This window comes from Podarcis muralis, chromosome 1 (genome assembly GCF_964188315.1).
Source record: "Podarcis muralis chromosome 1, rPodMur119.hap1.1, whole genome shotgun sequence".
NCBI classification, from domain to species: Eukaryota; Metazoa; Chordata; class Lepidosauria; order Squamata; family Lacertidae; genus Podarcis; species Podarcis muralis.
Genome location: NC_135655.1, coordinates 77,756,859 through 77,769,592, shown reverse-complemented (window position 1 = coordinate 77,769,592; position 12,734 = coordinate 77,756,859). Strand labels below are relative to the sequence as shown.

The 12,734-nt window shown below is 41.0% G+C and overlaps 1 protein-coding gene across 1 annotated transcript in view; it reads right to left on the bottom strand.

Annotated features, from left to right (window-relative positions):
* LRP5 (LDL receptor related protein 5) overlaps window positions 1–12,734 on the bottom strand; it is a 118,233-nt gene that overhangs the window by 69,689 nt on the left and 35,810 nt on the right. The window contains exon 3 of the mRNA XM_028735812.2: window positions 1,322–1,519. Within this exon, the coding sequence (XP_028591645.2) occupies window positions 1,322–1,519 (198 nt within the window). The remainder of the gene's footprint in view (window positions 1–1,321; window positions 1,520–12,734) is intronic.

Below are 12,734 nucleotides of genomic sequence, written 5' to 3'. Positions count from 1 at the left end.
TACAACTCCCATCATCCCTAGCTAACAGGGTGATGGGAACTGTAGTCCCAAAACAGCCGGAGGGCCGAGTTTGGCCATCACTGATCTAGAGCTATCCCAACCATACTTTAACCCTCTCTGCTGAATCATCACACATGCAAAAAATATATACATTGCAAAAAAAAGAAGGGAAAAAAGCACATGGGTGTGCAACTATTTTTCTAAGCCTTCAAACACCTTGCTCTTTTTGTAGCAGTAACTAGTTCCAGCTGATTTCTGTTACAGTAAATTCAAGTCACTATGCAGAATGCAAATTGCTCTGGAACACCATCAAGCCAGTAACAGAAGCGGGTGACTGTGGCAGCCTTTGCAGCATAAAAGGTTTACTTCTTTCAAGCTTATTTAGCACTACCGGAACTAAAGCACACTCAGACATGAAAACAGCCTGTTTGTATTTTCCATTACTGCTCTGAAATAACTTATTAGTTTGTAGTACAATATGAAAAGCAGCTTCATTTCCTGATGCAAAGGAACTGAGTTGACCACAGAACATGGACATGTACTGCACAATGTTCAATGCCCAAGGCCAGGGATTTCTCAAAAGAGCCCATAGGGGAAATCTAGAGCATCTCAAACTAACTGACAGCAATGTCTACCAGGAGCAGCAGATAGGAATTCTGAATCTAAATACTGCTACACCGTACAGGGCCACTATCCTTGCTTAATGCAGTGGTCTTGAGGAGGGGTAGAGGGCTCCCAATATCACACTTGCTTCCTGGATCCTTTCAACAACATCCCTTAAGCATGTGATACAAGTTAACTGCTAGTTGTTGCTTTTTATATTCCAAGTGGCAAAATATGCCAATTAGATGTTCTGAACTATAGCAACATTACTTTATGGCAGCATTGTTTTTTAAAAAGCAACCCACTGTCAAACATATCTTCCTTTAAAAGAGCAAGCACCAGTAAGTCTGAACACAATGAGAGTTTTGAGTTTCATAGCAAAAGTTGTATGGTTTGATGATGAAAAACCTTTACAGTGGTATCTTGGGTTTCCATACGTCTTGGTTTGCTTACGCTTTGGATTACAAACACCTCAAACCTGGAAGTGCGTGTCCCAGTTTGCAACTTTTTTTTGGGTTACAACCCATTTTTTTGGATTGCGAACAAATTTTGTTTGGAGGCCCCACTGGCAAAAGTGCACCTTGGGTTACAACCTGTTTTGGTTTACAAATGGACCTCCAGAACGGATTATGGTTGTAAACCAAGGTACCACTGTAGTCATTTGAGAAACATAAAATTTATGTGAGGAGGAAAGAACACAAACACACATGCCACATACCTGAAAGAGCCGTCCAGATTTGCTCTGTGAATGAAACTCAGTTTTGCATCAGCCCAATAAAGCTTTTGTTCCTCAAGATCTATGGTGAGTCCATTAGGCCAGTAAATGTCAGAATCCACAATTATTTTCCGAACACTGCTGTCCATTCCAGCACGCTCTATTCTAGGTGTCTCCCCCCAGTCTGTCCAATACATGTACCTAGAAAGTATTAAAAATACAAGTGTTATGGTGACGGTGTAGACTCCTGAAGTTCACATGCCTTTGAAATCTAAAAGGAAAAACCGCCAGAATATCAAAGATTCCTTTAAAACTCGAGCACCATCTGTTTAAATGCTATACCTTAACTGACTGGTTCTAGAACAAAGTGAGCAACCTGCAGGCCAACTTGCAGCCCTCCATATCCTTCAGTATGCCTCCCCCCCCAAGAAAGGTGACCACAGATCCTGATAATGTTGCCCACCCCCGATCTAGAAGAAAAAAAGTATTGCCTCTCTGTGTATTTGCACAATGGCTCTGGTGGAACCTCTAAGCTTATGTTAGCACAGATTTCATAAGATGCAAATAGCTACATGCTGCATTCAATCTTTCAATCTACAATTTTATTTTCAGTGGTGTAATATAAGCTCTTCCATGTAACACAAATATTAATATTGCACCTGGTTAAACAGAAGAGTTGAGCAACAACTTATTTATTATGCACTTCTGGCAATTAATCAGAGACAACTGAGCCAAACTGACAATAGCACAAGAACCTAAATTAAACAGGTTTATATATGCCAAAGAATACAGGTGCAATGGATACAAATTATATACAAACAATAATGCCTATGCATCACATTTCACATCTAATTTTATAGTAGTAAATTACCTATTACTAGGCAGCTTGCTGACATTAAGGATACAAAGATAAATGTACTGTATACTAGCAATAAATTCATGCTGAGGCTGATTTCACACCCTTCCTCTTAACCTTAAGATACCACAGCTCTGCAACAGGGGACAATATACCGTATTTTTTGCTCTATAGGACGCACTTTTTCCCTCCTAAAAAGCAAGGGGAAATGTTTGTGCGTCCTATGGAGCGAATGCAGGGGGAAGGCAGGTGGGAAAAGCCCCCAAGAGCCGCACACAAGCTCTGTGCCCTCTTGCAGGCTTTTCCCCAGGAGGGAGAAGGGACTGACTGGCCGCATCAGTCCCTTCTCCCACAGAAGCCATGCACCCTTTAAAGAGCGTGCGGCTTCTGCGGGCTTCTGCGGGAGGTGGGGGAATTCCCCCACCTCCCGCAAAAGCTGTGTGCTCTTTAAAGGGTACGCGGCTTTTGCTGGCTTTTCTATGAGGTCGGGGAATTCCCCCACCTCATAGAAAAGCCCGCAGGAGCCGCACACCCTTTAAAGAGCGTGCCACTCTTGGGGGCTTTTCCCCGAGGAGGGACAAGGGACTGACTGGCCGCGTCAGTCCCTTCTCCCTCCTCGTAGAAAAGCCTGCAGGAGCCGTGTGCAAAAGCAGGGAGAAGGTCTGGGAGAAGCCCACAGGCTGTGCGCTTCTGTCCGCTTCTCCCCAAACTGTGGGCTTTTGCGGGAGGTGGGGGAATTCCCCCACCTCCCGCAAAAGCAGGGAGAAGGTCTGGGAGAAGCGCACAGGCTGCCTGCAGAGAGCTGGGGGGGGGAATCATATTTTTTTTCTTGATTTCCCCCTCTGAAAACTAGGTGCGCCCTATGGTCAGGTGAGCCCTATGGAGCGAAAAATATGGTACTTTCCATTCAGGAATCAAGTGCATGGACTTTTAAAACATTAAAAAAACAACAACAACCCAGGAGTGCTGTTCCACAAGAAGAGGGATTTCTCATTTGTTAGCATGTGTTTATGCAATACACAATGTTCCTCCGAGATACAGAGTGAATAGACAGGTGCAGAAAGAACAACTACTCTCTAAAAATTAAACAGGTCAGGAAAGGAAAAACAAACTGAGTAAATGTAAATGATTTCTAGGCTGTTTCAAATTTTCAGCTGGAGGATCACCTATAGACTGAAGGCAGACACTTTGCTAAGTCCAGAGGTGAATGTGAAGTTCCTTCTATACAAAAGTTATTTCCCCTCCTAACAAAACAAGATTCATCTACCCAGCATACAAGAATACAACATAAACAGCAAGGCTGTTAATTTCATTGTGCACAGGTTGTACATTGACAATAAAGGTATTACAGTGTACCTCGGGTTACAGACGCTTCAGGTTACAGACTCCGCTAACCCAGAAATAGTACCTCAGATTAAGAACTTTGCTTCAGGAGGAGAACAGAAATTGTGCCGCCGCGGCGTAGCGGCAGTGGGAGGCCCCATTAGCTAAAGTGGTACCTCAGGTTAAGAACAGTTTCAGGTTAAAAACAGACCTCCAGAACGAATTAAGTTCTTAACCTGAGGTACCACTGTATTATTATTATTATTATTATTATTATTATTATTATTATTATTATTATAGGTCTACTTCACTGTTTTGATTTCCTTACAGTCAAGCAATAGATGAGGAAAACATTGTTGTTGTTTTTAAAAATCAAGGACTACTTAGGTCCCATGAAGAAAATTCACCAACTACTTAACATTTATACTCATTGTTGGCATACTGAGGTTGTGGTCAAATCAGCTTGTGAAGCTGTCCAGAAAGTATTGTTAAAAAGGCCATACAATGGAATGCTAGATAAACACACCAAAGTGTTCCTTGTTAAGGTCAAGCATTCCCAAAGACAATAGGAAAATCAAAACATAATACCAAATCCTACACAATTTATGCAGCTATTGTAGTCTACTTACATTCTTTTCCAACCAAGTTGCGATCCAAAGTGGATAAAAGAGACAAGAAAAAAGCATAACCGTTTGATATGGAAGCACTGTCATTAAATGCACGGGGAGACAATGCTAGTAAAGGCCATTGAACCGTAAATGCCATGCCAAAACATGCTAGGAGTGCACCTATTAAAATAGCACCCCCACCCCCCGTCTGTGAAACACGCTAAGAAAAGCGAGGGCATTCTGGAAGACTGACATAATCGCAAATTTAGTTAAGCAGTATGGGGGGGGAAATGCCAACTGAGAGTCTTTTGAAAGCAAGGCCATAGTTAACTCATGAATTGTGCCACTAGTGAAGGAGAGACACACAAGGAGTGCAACGTTTATTTGTATTTTATTTGTTTTTTAGATGTCTATCCTGCCATTAAGGGCATCTACCCTCAAAAAGGCAACTTTTAGATGCCTAATATCAACAAGGACAAAGCATGAATAACTCTTCCCATCCCCCACCCCCACCCCGGCCCAGCTCTTGTGAAACTTGTCTGCAATAGGGCAAACAAGTTCCACCAGAGGAGCCATGAATAATTTGCAATCAAATCCACTGTCATTATAAATGCCCTTCTGAGTACAGATGGATTTAAATGTTGCACAAGTGTTTGTTTTTTCTAAATCGATGTTGATTTTTTCAGATGCAGTCGATCCTTGCAAGGCTCAACCCAGTTTGTTACTTCAGCCTTTGAAAACAACTCTTATTTCTGATTAACAAAACATTAGATGTATGTATCTTGTTGGAACGCTGAAAGCGGTTCATGTAAAAGATTACTGTGTCAATGAATCGAAGAGCCAAAGATACATCTACAAAGCGACAAAGGAATTAGAAAAACACTTAGTGCGAATAACCAGTATTTCTATGAGCAAGTTCCAAAAATACAGCACATGCCATTAAGCTACCCCCATGAAACCTGGCACACAGAAACTCATTAGTTCATCTAAGGGAAATGGGAAAACGAGATGGAAGATAACATTTTTGCTTCATGGTAGTTCAAGCAGAAGAACTGGAACTTTTGGCACATAAATCAAGGGAGTTCTGATAGCCTTTAGCAGTTTCACTCCAGGAAAGGCAGTTGTGGGAGCAAAGGGCAATGACACCACTTTCCCCAAGGACGGATATTTTCCTGCATAGCTCCAGAACAGGCAGGATAATTGTGCTCTCGTACAGGACATTGTCCCATACTGTCTCTCCAAACCCCCCCCCCCCCAATCACCTAACACCGTTTTGCAAACAACTGTGTGACAGATTCCACTAATGCATGTGCAGGTTGATCTTGGGAAACATACATGGAAGTGCAGCCATGATGCCATGGGAAGCATTTATATATAGACAAGCTCCTACCAAAGTAGGAAGCTTCAGACCCCTCTTCTCCCATATTTGTTGTTTAGTCATTTGGTCGTGTCCGACTCTTCGTGACCCCATGGACCAGAGCACGCCAGGCACTCCTGTCTTCCACTGCCTCCCACAGTTTGGTCCAGCTCATGTTCATAGCTTTGAGAACACTGTCCAACCATCTTGTCCTCTGTCATCCCCTTCTCCTTGTGCCCTCCATCTTTCCCAACACCAGGGTCTTTTCCAGGGAGTCTTCTCTTCTCATGAGGTGGCCAAAGTACTGGAGCCTCAGCTTCACGATCTGTCCTTCCAGTGAGCACTCAGGGCTGATTCCCTTCAGAATGGATAGGTTTGATCTTCTTGCAGTCCATGGGACTCTCAAGAGTCTCATCCAGCACCATAGTTCAAAAGCATTAATTATTCGGCGATCCGTCTTCTTTATGGTCCAGCTCTCACTTCCATACATCACTACTGGGAAAACCACAGCTTTAACTATATGGACCTTTGTCGGCAAGGTGATGTCTCTGCTTTTTAAGATGCTGTCTAGGTTTGTCATCGCTTTTCTCCCAAGAAGCAGGCGTCTTTTAATTTCATGACTGCTGTCACCATCTGCAGTGATCATGGAGCCCAAGAAAGTAAAATCCCTCACTACCTCCATTTCTTCCCCTTCTATTTGCCAGGAGGTGATAGGACCAGTGGCCATGATCTTCGTTTTTTTGATGTTGAGCTTCAGACCATATTTTGCGCTCTCCTCTTTCACCCTCATTAAGAGGCTCTTTAATTCCTCCTCATTTTTTGCCATCAAAGTTGTGTCATCTGTATATCTGAGGTTGTTGATATTTCTTCCAGCAATCTTAATTCCGACTTGGGATTCATCCAGTCCAGCCTTTCTCTCATACTAGCACCCAGTAATTGCTTAGAACATGGGTAGGGATGTTTTTTGTGTGTGTGTGTGTGTGTTTTGATATATGGAAAATCAATAAAAAGATGATGATGATGATGATGATATGTAGGTAACCTTTTTCAGACTCTGAGCATTTTCTTGTGAGCAACCTTATGGGTGCTGTATCTTCCATTATGTCTATTATTTTTTACCACACTTACACAGGTACCAACTAGAAAATAATGAAAAGTGCCTGTTTCTATACAAACTCTAGTTGTTCAGCTTCTAGATTAATTTAGAATTCAAAATTTAGGACCTACTGCAGAGATGAAAATTAGGCACGGTACATGAGGCCACATTGATCAGTACAGGGCACAAGGTTAACTGAACACTCATCAGAAGAGTTAATACAGTCTTCAAGTTAATGTAGTTTAATGCAGGTTGCAAATCTATTATTGCTTTATGACCAATAAACTACCGTACTTAAAGGCATTAACCCCGATTAAGCAGCTCCAGTCAAAATTAGAAACTTAACACCAATCAGTTTCTCCATAAATGAGTTTTAGACATATAGCAGCACCTGAAGGAAGTACATTTTGGTAATATTTCATCTTCTGGGCACAGCATTTGGCTTTGCTATTAAAACCTGTGGGCCAGATTTGATGTCCTGACCATTTAGGTTGACAGCATTGTATTTAATAACAAAACTGGGGTAGGGGGAGGACAAAGATTGAAAATATAATGCAATGCTACAAATGTTGTCATCCCATCAAATGGCAAAGTCCTCCCACCTCCTTCCTAAAGCTGGGAAAGCACTAACTAGGCTTTGAGAAGGGGGGGGGGGGACTCTAGGACCCTGTCAAAGCCCTCATGCCTCCTTCCCAAAGCCTAGCCCCTTAGTGGGCTTTGAGATGGTGCCGCCTGTGCTCAGTGCCCAGTGCATACACACAGTCCTGGTGGGTGCAAAACTGATATTCAAAAAGAACTCTTATAAAAGTGGTTCATTAATGAAGTAGTAGAAAGTTATAGTGTTATGTCCAGTAGTGTCCCTCCACTTATGGAAGGCACTTTTGATCCAATAGTGGGAAGGGTGGGCAAGAGATTTTAGCCCATTTCCCCGTTCCCATTTGCAGCCACTTCTCCGAAGGCTCAGAGTGTTGAAAGTGCAACACACTTTAGGTCCATGTAAGGTTCTGGTGGATAAAGAATGTCTAGCCAGCAAAGGGACACAAAGGGATACAAACCCAGTTTTGGATTGTCAGGTTGTGGGCAGAGTCTCTTAACAGCTGTACGTGGACTATAAATGTTAGGGGAAAGTTATTGTTAATCCCTTTCTTCATTGTTTGGCTAAGCTAAACAAGGCTCAACATGCCATGCTCAGTCTACTTTGAACATCCAAGAGGGCACAACCCACAAAGGTGGGCTGCAACAGGACTATCTCCCATTCAGACATATACTAGAACCAGCAGCACAGTTTTTTTAGACTCTGGACTTATTGGTTTAACAGGGGAGAGTGTCTCTTCATAACTTAATTGGTATTAGTTCACTTGCTCCAAGGCCAGCACCATTGCATTGGTGAGGCCTCCTGCTCATTCTGAGTGGGGCCCAGGACCTCTGCCTCAAAGTCTTGCCCTGATTGTACCACTAGGTATAATCCAGTGCAGAATAAAGTTCTAGGTCTGCTGCTTTAAAGCCTAAAATGGCCCACCTGGGTAACAAGACTGAATTTGCACACTTCCTAATTCTTGGGCCAATTAGAGCTATTCAAGACACAAATAACATGGTACTCCAGAGCTAGGAAACCACACCTCTTGCCAGATACAAAGTATCTGAGCATTTTAAATTGGAAATCCCTGAAAGGATTGTTCAAGCAGATAAGCCACAAACAAAATCGTCATCTTTATTTATTATTTAGGATGCGCCAGGCACTGTATAGATATTTTTAAAATACATTGCCGAGTTACTGCCTACAGACTCGCAATCTTTTTTTAAAACAAACAAACAAACATGAGAAACAGAGGGTAATTGCTCAAATTTTGCCCAAGCTGGGAAAGAGTGAAAGTTGGACAGTTCAGTTAGTAGAGAATGAAACTCAATCTCAAGCCCCATGTTGGGCAAAAAATTCTTGCATTGCAGAGGTCTAAACTAAATGACCCTTGTGGTCCCTTCCAAATCTGCACTTGTACACTTCTATGATTCTATGAAGGAAAGCCTTCAAATTAACATAGAAATATAATACAAAAGAAATCCAAGCACTACATCAAGAGGGAAATGCGTAAGAGGAGCTAGGAGTTTTTAATAATTTTTACAATGATACTGAGAAGAGGCCAAGTGAATATTTAAAGGAAATTGGTTCCACTCATAAGAGTCTAAAATATAAAAAAAAAAGATTCAGAGAGAAAAACAACAACATGAGTGTGAGCGTTTAATAAGATTCATGTGTGGTGAAATGGAGGGACCAAGACAGAAACCAACAAAAACAGAAATTTACATTTGATAGAAAATGGGGGAAGTCAATGAGGGAAAACAAAATAGGTATACAATTATTATTGTGTAAAGAAAGTAGGATGAAATGCAAGAGTCAAGAATAATATCAGTAAGTGTTATCATACTCCCCCTCCATGTCACATGACTCATTTGGAGGAGACATCTAAGTTTTGGGATGGGGATGGGGGAAAGTAAATAATATTAATTTAAGAATGGTATAGCAAACGCTATTCTAATCCTGCATTGTAATTTTGGAATTACTGAAGTTGGACTGCAATATCCTTCTTTGCTATGTGGATGGATATCATTTTTGTTCTTTTTGCAACTGTGTTAAGTTGAAAAAAATAACCAAATCACTTGTGTTGTTATTTTGTTTTTGTTTTAAAAAAAGAAGAATGGAGGCAATAAGTCAAAACTAAAAAAAACAACCAGGATGGCTGACGAACAATGAAGGCATGACTATGCCTTGCCCCACCAGTGAGGGGCACAGAATAAAGATACAAGAAATTAAATGCACATATACTATTAAGGAACAACTGCTTTGGGCTTCCAAAACTGAGTTCGTATAATATCAGTAACCATACATATTAAGCAACCTCAGGATAATCATAACTACATTATGGCTTACACATCTGCAAGGAGGTGGTAGGTTTTAAATCAAAAGCTGGAGCAAGATGAAAGCCTAAGGCTGGGCTCCAAAGACTTACATTAGTAATGCCATGTGGGATTTTTTTATTTCCTTCCTTGAACAGCAGACGTTCACCAGAGCTTATCAAAATCTGCTTTTGAAAGTCCCGTCCCCCGCCAACTTTCAAAAGCAGTTTACCATGTGTCAATGGGGGACTGCAGTTCAAGAAACCTAATCCCAAAGTCTTCTTGGATACATGAAAACCATTCTGCACATCACTGGATCCCAGCCAAGGAGCACCACATGGTAAGTCCTTTAGCAATATGGTAATTTGCCACTGCACTAACCAAAGGTATGTGTGTAAACAGTACCTCACCAGCCCATGGGGGGGGGGGAGCTTTTGGTCTCTTGCCTCTTCCAATTTCCTGGAGTTGTTGAGGTAAAAGGACTACACATTAGCCATACGAAACTCATTGTTCTAGATAATTTGTTCATGCCAACATTAGATTATAATCAGACATCTGGTACTGCAAACATTGGCCTAGTTCATATTTAAACCATAGGCTAAAACAAACTATTATTTAATGTGAATTAGCACTACACTAGTGCATGCTGCTCAGAAGTTTACTGATACTCCTACTACTTTGTCATGTTGTCCAAAACTGTGGTTTGATTCTCTCCAGAAGTAATAATAACCAAGGTCTCTTCAAGGCTGACAGTTTGTTGTTTGGAGAAAAACCAAACCACAAGCCCAGGTTTAGATGGCATGAGAAGCAGACCCTGGCTTGTTTTCTCTGTGGCGAAGCAGCAGGAGGAGTTGGGAAGGAATGATGCCGGAACTTTTTACATGAAAGTGAAATTTTAAATTTGTTATAAATTATGGCTTAATGTTACATGCCATTGAAAGCACAGAGTAAAAAAAATACTGCAAAAGAGATTTTGTGGTGTAAGTGGGTGGTAGAATGTTGAATGGTATTGCTCCAGCTCTGCATGCAAATTCCAAGCAAATTGCCAGAAGAACTTCATGGAGAATTATGCATGCTCTACATTTGCACATAAAAAATAATAGTACTTTAGCAAAAGATTCCCCACCCTGAACTAAAAAATGTTTGTTCATAAAAAAGAGCATGTTTCTGTGCTAATTGACTTGTTTGGGTTTTTGTTTTTTTGTTTTTTTTAAAGACTTTTATTACACTATATTTCCTCATAATGAACTTAAAATTTTCCAGCCACCATTGCAAAATTTGAATTCCAATCCTTTAAAAAGAACAGCAAGGGTCAAATGTTTTCCACCAAAATCTAAAAGGTCAAGTGTTGAACGTCTACAACTAGAGAACTGATCTATTTTTAATGGTACATTGCAGGTATTTTCTAACCACCCAACAAAAAAGATATTTTCGCTTCATACATCTAGAGATTAAGACAATAAAAATCACAAGCAATTTATTCAGTCTTGTGTTGTAAATGCCCCTTGATGAATTCTAAGATTACTATGCTATGTTCTGTCTTTCGCAATAATGTAATACAGAGTAGTACTCTTGACTAGGCAAATAACTTCTAACAGTAGGAGTCTTGCATTCACAATCTACCATGAATAGCACAAGCAGAGACAACTGAGAAAAAGTGAGGCAGAATGAAACAATTGCTGCAAAATAAAATCTGACCAGGATGGAAACTTTGATCTGGAATTCCTATCAGACTGTTAAGAAACTACAGTAACTTGAAGAAAAACAGATATTCCGCTCATGTTATTATTTTGTCAATATGCTCCCAACATGCCTTTTGAAAAAGATGGGAGGGTGGCAAGAAAGCATTGGGAAGCCACCATCATCACAAACAAGCCCCTGATTTTATTTGTGGGGAGGTGCCAACTTCCAGCAACAGGCCCATTCCCCCCCTCCCTTCCAGTCTGGGGTTGCCCTTGGCTGCACTTATAAATGGAGCTGGAGCAAGAGGTCACATTTTTGAAAGAGGTCATCCTCTCAAAGTGAAAAACAACTTTATAAAACACTTGAGTAACAGGGGAAGGCAAATTTAGAAAATACTTTGCTGAACAGTAACTTAGCTCACTACTCACTAGCTATCAAACCGTTTTTATACAAGGACAAGAGAACTTGCCCTTCACATTTATATTGCAGCCATCGTATCAAGGGGTATTAAATAAGTTAAAACAAGCATCCCTTCTCTCCTATACAGAGGAAATTTCTAGTAACCAGCAGCACAGGGCAACCCACCAAACAGGACACCAGACTGAAAAATCTCCTATACTTGGCACAGATAAATGACAAATGTTATGGATAGCAATGTGAGCCCAATTAGTGGGAAGAGTTATGAACATCCCCCAGTCTAGTCATAGAAGTAACAGTACAATGACGCAAAGGAGAAAAGAGGTAGCTTCAAGCTGCTGCTTAAATTCCTGGTTTCATGGCCTCATAAGAGGCATTTCTAAATGTACCTTTTACAATTCCAGTGTCCTCCCCACACAGATCACTCCCATGTGTCAGATATCTAACTGGAGTGGGAGAGGTGTTATGGGATTCCCTACTAAGGAATGTCCATCATCCCCCCTCCCCCTTCTCCAAGTATCCTGCCTCTTATTGAAAACATTAGAGTTAGGCTGATTAATTTTAATGAGACAACTCCCAGTTTTAAGATTGTTTTGCCTATGACCAGTCTCTGGGTGTTGCTGTTAGCTTTGGTGATGTAAGCTGCACTGAGCACCGTTTTTAAGGCGGGATATAAATATTTTAAGTAAACCAAACAGTCAAAATGTATCATTCCTCAGAAACCTGTCTGGAAATTGCGATTAGCAAATCCCTGAAGCTAAAGATCTAAATCTTTACAGTCTTGGCCATAAAAGCTAATGGCTCTACCATCTAGCTGTTAATGGATTGCCTTATACTCTGTATTTGGGCAAAGATTCATATGAGAGCTTATACAGAAGAACCACACTGTTCACTTAATTCTTGTTCATAAGCGAAGCTTTCCATCCAAAAAACCCCAAGCATGCAAATTCCACAGCAAGATGGTAATCCATCACAGGCCTTCTAAATACTTATGTGAAAATGCTTCTTGATTCCTGCCATTATATCCCACATCTACAAACACCAAAACCTTTATAAATAGTAGGTACAAGGCAGGATGGTAAACTGTATTGGGCAAAGGACTGGCAGTCACCTCTTGGGTCTTTTCCTAAAGGACACTTTGGCTCAAATTAAGGTCTCAGAGCCAGCACAAAATGCAGTGATGC